This window comes from Argentina silus, assembly GCF_951799395.1.
Source record: "Argentina silus genome assembly, chromosome: 12".
NCBI classification, from domain to species: Eukaryota; Metazoa; Chordata; class Actinopteri; order Argentiniformes; family Argentinidae; genus Argentina; species Argentina silus.
The window spans coordinates 19,611,724-19,619,223 of record NC_139666.1 but is presented as its reverse complement, the minus strand read 5'-3'; the positions used below and the strand labels follow the sequence as shown (position 1 = coordinate 19,619,223).

The window sequence follows — 7,500 nt, the reverse complement described above, 5'->3', positions numbered from 1 at the left end:
GTTGCAACAGCTATAGTAGCTCTCGCAATGCATCAGAGGTTTACCGAAAAAACAACATATTCTGATTTATGTTATGAGAAAAACAGCTACAGTAAGCCACAACATAAAATATTCATGGTTTGTCTAAGCTGAATTCATAATTTATTCAAGCAACGTTTCACTGTAATTCTAATGATTTCCAACACCCTGGCAGATGTTGAAAGTTGGTCCAGCTATTTCTCTTAACTATTAAAAACAGCTTCCTTGCTGAGAGACTCCACACCCAGAACTTAATTGGCTGATTAAATATTAAAGAGAAACAGCTGGGTTCTGATAGAGCTCTGGACTTGGCAGGAAGCAGTGTGGAGTAATGTGTGTATGAGTGTGTGTGTGTGTATCCGTGTGTAGTTTTGTATGTGTGTGTATTACTGTAAGTCTGAGGTGTGTGTGTGCTTGCACGTGCGTGTGTGTGTTTGTGTGTTTGTTTGTTTCATGTGTGAGTCAGAGAGTGTGATTTTAATGAAACAGGGCTCAACAAGCGTCATGTCTCCTTGTGTTTACATCACAGAGAACAAATATGCTCCACATGGCTCCAGTGTAGTTTACCCCACCTGTAAACAGTCATCACAACAAGCAGAGATGAGCAGAGCAGAGCAGAGATGAGCAGAGCAGAGCAGAGCAGAGATGAGCAGAGCAGAGCAGAGCAGAGATGAGCAGAGCAGAGCAGAGCAGAGCTGAGATGAGCAGAGCAGAGCAGAGATGAGCAGAGCAGAGCAGAGCTGAGATGAGCAGAGCAGAGCAGAGCAGAGCAGAGATGAGCAGAGCAGAGCAGAGCAGAGCTGAGCAGTCATTACCTTTTGTATCACTTTCTGTACCACCTTCTGTTCCCCCAAAATTGGCTTTGATAGGATATTAGAGGAGAGTTTGGGAATGCTGGTTATCGGAGTGTGTGTTGAAAAGAGAGCAACCCTAACCAAACCGGGAGAGTCTGACTGAAGTCAAACTTGGAAGAGAAGTATTAGGGAAACATTCAGCAACTAAATTATTCATCTTACATCTTCTCAGCCGATCACTTCTCTGTAACAAAGCGTCACCCCCAAGGCTCCCGTGTCTAAACACACAATCAGCGGCATGCTGAGTCATCTAGAATCCCTGCCTGATCATTGGTCAGCAATTATTTTTAAACCTGCATAGGACCCGTTCCTCTCTGATGGAGACTACTGTAGAAGGTTCTAGGCCTGGGGGTGATTAAGGAGAGTCTAGGCGTCTCGTCCCAGTGGGGAACAGCCATTCTGAATGCCAGGATGACAGAACTCAATGTGCTCAGGGAGTTACGGCTGCTCCCTTTGCAATTGGCTTCGATTAGGTTGAAGCCAGTTCTAACATATTTCATTAGGGCTCTGTGAGAGATATAGAGGGAGGGGGGGGTGGGGGATTCTGTCTCTATCACCTGTCTACACGCTCAATCACACACACACACACACACACACACACACACACACACACACACACACACACACACACACACACACACACACACTGTTCAGTTGGCAACACTGCAGCACTGTTTGCTCATGAGAATGCGTTTGGAGAAGCCAGCAATTAAACACTTTCTCATTAACAAGATAAGTGGAACTCTATGTGTGTGTGTGTGTGAGAGAGACAGACAGACAGACAGACAGACAGACAGACAGACAGACAGACAGACAGACAGACAGACAGACAGACAGACAGACAGACAGACTTAAAGCTCCAACTGTGATATCAGAACCACACACGTTCTGATGGATCAAAGGCCAAATCCCACTCCTGAACCTTTCAGTTTCCTCCTAAATATCCTGCTGGCTTCCTCAGTGATGGGCTAAGTTGAGAAGTCTCGAGCAAGTGCAGTGATCTCCGACAAACAGATCGATGGAGCTGAGATTAACAGAAACCACCAGACTGGGGACAAGCTACAGAGTTCTGTCTCAGGTGGTTAATTATCATGTTGGTCAGAGAGAGAGAGAGAGAGAGAGAGAGAGAGAGAGAGAGAGAGAGAGAGAGAGAGAGAGAGAGAGAGAGAGAGAGGTATGAATGAGAGGGCGAAAAGGCTGAGAGAATCGGAGAGACAGAAAGAGAGAGAGAAAAGCTGAGTGAATGGCAGAGAGATAGAGAGACACACAAAGGCAGGTAGAAAGGAAGAGGCACAGAAAGAGGGGGAGGCACAGAAAGAGGGGGAGCCAGGCTTATTCAACAGGAGAGAGACAGAGATGGCTTACTGTCGTAAACAGAGGAGTGTGGTGCAGAAACAGACCAAAGAGAACAATGCGGAGAGAGGTTGGGTACAGTATAAGAAGTCAATTCAACCCTCTACGGTATGCCAGGAGCTCCATTCACACACACAAAAGCACACACACGCTCGCACACACACACACGTGCTCGCACGCACGCACGCACGCACGCACGCACGCACACAGAAACCCACTTCACATGAATCCAGCCTGTCAAGCCCTCAGGGTGATTGTTTTGTATGGAAGCGTATGTGTGTGTGTGTGTGTGTGTGTGTGTGTGTGTGTGTGTGTCTGTGTGTGTGTGTGTGTGTGTGCGCATGCATGCGCGCGTGTCTGTGGGTGCGCACGCACGTGCATGCACGTGTGTGTCTGTTTGTGCGTGCACTCGTGCGTGTGTGTGAGAGAGTGTGTTCATAGTGTGAGTCAGATGGAGGCACCCGGGCATCTCTAATCCCTTGGGCACAGTTCGCCGCAGGCAACCGGCTTTGTAGCAATGCTCTGGGGGTCTGTGTCTGGGCCATTGGGGGGTGGTGGGGGGGCGGGGGGGGGGTTCTGGCGGGGGGGCTGACGATGACTGACAGAGGGATGGAGTTGGGAGGGGGCTTTAACAGGATATGACCCGCTGGAGCCCGTAATCTCCGAGGACTCACATTCTCTCTCCTTAAACCTGTCGTCACAAAACACTGCTCCCCTCCTTTCTGCCCTCGCTCCCCTCCCCTCCCCTCCCCTCCCCTCCCCTCCCCGGCTCTGATAGGACAGGACAGGAGAGGGTTGTGTGTGGAACTGGCTGCCGTCTCAGGTGTAACGCAAGGGAGTGAAGGAGAGAAGGAGAAAAGGAGTGAAAGGAATGAAGAGGAGAAGGAGAGAAGGAGAGTTGGAGAGAAGGAGAGATTGAGAGAAGGAGAGAAGGAAAGAAGGAGAGATGGAAAGAAGGAGAGATGGAGAGAAGGAGAGAAGAAAAGAAGGAGAGATGGGACAGGTTGCTGGAAGGAGACACCGTCTTGGTTGCCTTTTACTACCAGTGAGAAGAGCAGGGAAAGGACAAACATGTTGTGTTTAATACCATTCCGCATTCCCTTCCATGCATTACAATGAGCCCGTCCTCCGATGACTACCTCCCCCGGGTCCCTATCTACCCTCTCCTCCCCTGCACTGTCTCTGACCAGAATTGAGCCCCCCCCCCCTCCCCGGCTCTCTGCTGGGGTTATCTGAGGTTGGAGAAGGACTTACTGTATGCTACTCTCACAGGGAAGTCTGTCACCTGCTATACTGTATCAGTGACATTTCAGCTGAAGCTACGACAGTACAGTACAGTGTTCACTGTGAAGGCGTAGAGCCTCTCCTCTTCCATTTCTATGCCTTTCCACAATCAATCACGGAACAAGAGGACTTCAATGACTTTTCCAATCACCCATGGAAACACTAAGAAATGTCATCCTGGATAATTCATGACTTGCGTGGTCCGTGTAAATGGATGATCCATCACGCAGAAATATAATTTGATGCTTTGAAGAGTTATTCAGTTGCTCTCCAGACTTAAATAACCGTCCCAATACGACCTTTGAAGGAGGTCAATCGGGACAAGTACTGTACACACATAGGGAATGAGGTTTCTTTCTGATTCTCTCTCTGATTTCTCATTTACTCCCCCCCTCTGTCTCCCCCACCACCTCTCTCTCTCTCTCTCTCTCTCTCTCTCTCTCTCTTCATTTTCTGCTCTCTGTTTCTCTCTCTCTCACACACATATGCACGCACACACACACGCACACACACACACACACACACACACACACACACACACACACACACACACACACACACACACACACACTATACCTATGGGGGCAGGGAGAGAAAGAGAGAGACAGAGAGAGATTGATACAGACACAGTGATTGTATTGATCTCTATGTAAAACGGTCCTGGTGAATCTGTTAACCTGGACGAGGGCCTCTTGACATCTTAACAGGCCTTCTCTCCTCCATCACTTCATCCCAAGCTGTCTGGAGATAATGAGGACTTGGCTGTGTTCCTTTATAAAGTGGGTACCAGACCTCAGGGCATGGCTTGGCAGGAGCAGTGTTGAGATACAGTAGGATAGTCATCTAAAGCATGCCAGAGCTCTGTCAGCTCTACTGTGTGATTATACTGTGGCGAACTGTTCATTGGGGTTTTGAAAGTAACGTGATGTGATCTGCGTGGAGTGGATCAGTGAAGAGCGCTCAGGAAGATAACTATGTTTGCCTCCCTCTTTCTCCTCTTCCTCCTCCGTCTGGTTCTCTCTCTTTCTCTCTCTCCGTGCCTGTCTCTCTGACTGTGTGTGTGTGTGCGTGTGTGTGTGTGTGTGTGTGTGTGTCTGTTTCTGTGTGTGTGTGTGTGTGTGTGTGTGTATCTGTTACTATGTGTGTGTGTCTGTTTCTGTGTGTGTGTGTGCGTGTGTCTGTTTCTGTGTGCGTGTCTGTTACTGTGTGTGCGTGTCTGTTTCTGTGTGTGTGTGTGTGTGTACGTTCATGTGCATGCGTGTGTGAGTGTCCTCCTCTCTCTCTCTCTCTCTCTCTGTCTTTCTCAGAGATGGACTCCACCCTGCGTATCCTCCTCTACTCGGTCATCTTCCTGCTGAGCATTCTGGGTAACCTGCTGATCATTGTGGTGCTGACGGTGAACAAGCGCATGCGGACGGTCACCAACTCCTTCCTGCTGTCGCTGGCCGTCAGTGACCTGATGATGACCGTGGTCTGCATGCCTTTCACCTTCATCCCCAACATCCTGGGGGACTTCATCTTCGGAGCCGCCATGTGCAAGATAGTGGCCTACCTGATGGGTGAGAAGGGGAATGTGGATGGAGGGGGGGGTTGGGGGAAGAGGGGGGGGGGAGAGGGAGGGGAGAGGAAGAGGGGAGAGGAAGGGAGGGAGGGAGGGGGAAGGAGAGGGAGGGGAAGGGAGGGAGGGAGGGGAAGGGAGAGGAAGGGAGGGGGAGGGAGGGGAGCGGAGAGAGAGAGAGACCCAGAGAGGGGCAGATTGGATTTTCATCTTCTCATCCACAGTCGTAGAATATGTTAGCTTGCTCTAGTCATTCCTGTGCATTAAAATCGAATCCCACTGTCAATCAAACCATACCGTAACTTTGTAGTTCCCAGTTGGAAGTTGCTTTTCATATGCATTAAATTCATGACTATGAATCAAACAGTCGTAACCTTAAAGTCTATTTTCTCTCCCAGTTAGAAAAACAAAACGAATGGGGGTGGGGGGAGAGGGAGAGGGAGGGTGGGAGGGGAGAGAGGGGAAGGGAGAGGAAGGAAGGGAGGGGAGAGGGAGGGAGGGGAGAGAGAGGGGAGAGGGAAGGGAGGGGAGGGGAGAAGGAGGGGAGAGAGAGACCCAGAGAGGGGCAGGTTCATCTTCTTACCCATAGCCATAGAGTATGTTATCTTGCTCTAACTCATTCCTGTGCATTAAAAATAAATCCTACTGTCAATCAAACCATACTGTAATTAGCTTGTAGTTTATTTTCTGTCCCAGTTGGAGGATTGCTTTCATATGCATTAAAATCAGATATGACTGTCAATCAAACAGTCGCTGTAACTTTGAAGTCTACTTTCTCTCCCTCTCTTGAAAAGAATGAATAGCAAACGAAAGTTAAAAAAAAATGCTCTCTACACGGTCCCTGGTTTTAAGGGGAATTCAGATCTCATGAAACATTTTCAAGCTTCCCTGCACTTTATAATGAAAAGCCTACACTCACGAAACAGTACCGCTAGATATCAGATACAATTGAAAAGCTAGAGAGCTGGGCGAGAGAGAGAGAGAAGAGAACTACAGGGGAGAGATGAACAAAGTATAGATTAATGAAATGGAAGTAGACAAAGGGAGAGAAAGGGATAAATGAGTAATGGAAAAACAGAGAAAGAAATAGAGAAAGGGGGAGAGACATCGAGAGAGATAAAGAAAGAAAGGAGACAGGCATACTGAATGATTTTTTTTTATTAGAGAAAAGCGAAGATGTGCCTTAAATACCTTAGTAGAGTACAGTAACTATTGGACCCCAGCTCCTCGCTCCATGAGAGGACTGTGAATGAGAAGCAGCCGTGGTTAGGATGGTTGGAGGGGAGGGGGGTGGGAGGCTCTGGGGAGGCAGGGGGTCCACAGTTGACTGATTGGTGTTAGCTTCGCTAGCCGTTCTCTCCCATGGGTCCCAACAGAGAAGCACAGCACTCACATCTCTCTCTCTCTCTCTCTCTCTCTCTCTCTCTCTCTCTCTCTCTCTCTCTCTCTCTCTCTCTGAACTACATGCATCTTGCGACATAGTTAATTCAGTATTAGGTATTACGTTTGAGTGGTTAATGTTAGCCATTAAGTTTGAGTTGTTAAGGTTAGGGTTAATTGTCAGGGGAAGGCGTTAGCATGAACAACAACAATTAGCAACAATTTGCAATAGTGTCCCCAGCGTGTCAGTATAGCTAGATAAAACGACCAGATTGTATTCTTTGGTCTGCAGAACACACACATACACAGACACACACAGACACACAGACACACACACACACACACACACACACACACACACACACACACACAGACACAGACACAGACACAGACACAGACACAAACAGACACAGACACAGACACAAACAGACACAGACACAGACACAAACAAATACACATACACACACAAGGACACAAGGACACAGACACAGACACAATCACATACACAGACACTGACATCAACACCGAGACACACACCGACACCAACACAGACACAGACACAGACAGACAGACACGCACACACACAGACACACATGCGCGTGCGCACACACACGCACACACACACACACACACACACACACACACACACACACACACACACACACACACACAGACACACACACAGACGCAGATTATATTTACAGTGTTCCAGTGAATAGGGGATGTGGATTATATAAGTAAAGAATAATTTCCCCTGTCTGTGTGAGCGCGGGGGAAGAAGGAACCGATCGGATCACTGGGCTCAGGGCAATTTGATTTCCTCAAACACAAGAAGAGCCTGATAGCATCTCCCTCGACTCCCTAACTCCCTCACAGCCAGTCTTCACCAAAACATCCCAGAGAATCTTTAACTCCTTCCTTTGACAGCGACCACTGATTCGTCAGTTGCCATTAGAGTCACATGGGACACAATGGCCAATGGCATTGTTTGTTGGGTAAGAGTACAAAGACCTGAAAGTGTTGACGTTTCATGTTCTCAAGAACTCTTAAAAA

At 48.3% G+C, this 7,500-nt stretch overlaps 1 protein-coding gene across 1 annotated transcript in view; it reads left to right on the top strand.

The window, feature by feature from the left end:
* Window positions 1-7,500, top strand: part of cckbrb (cholecystokinin B receptor b) — a gene marked incomplete at both ends in the record, with an annotated part of 15,679 nt that overhangs the window by 4,126 nt on the left and 4,053 nt on the right. The window contains one exon of the mRNA XM_083682714.1: window positions 4,817-5,068. Coding sequence (XP_083538840.1) covers window positions 4,817-5,068 — 252 coding nt within the window. The remainder of the gene's footprint in view (window positions 1-4,816; window positions 5,069-7,500) is intronic.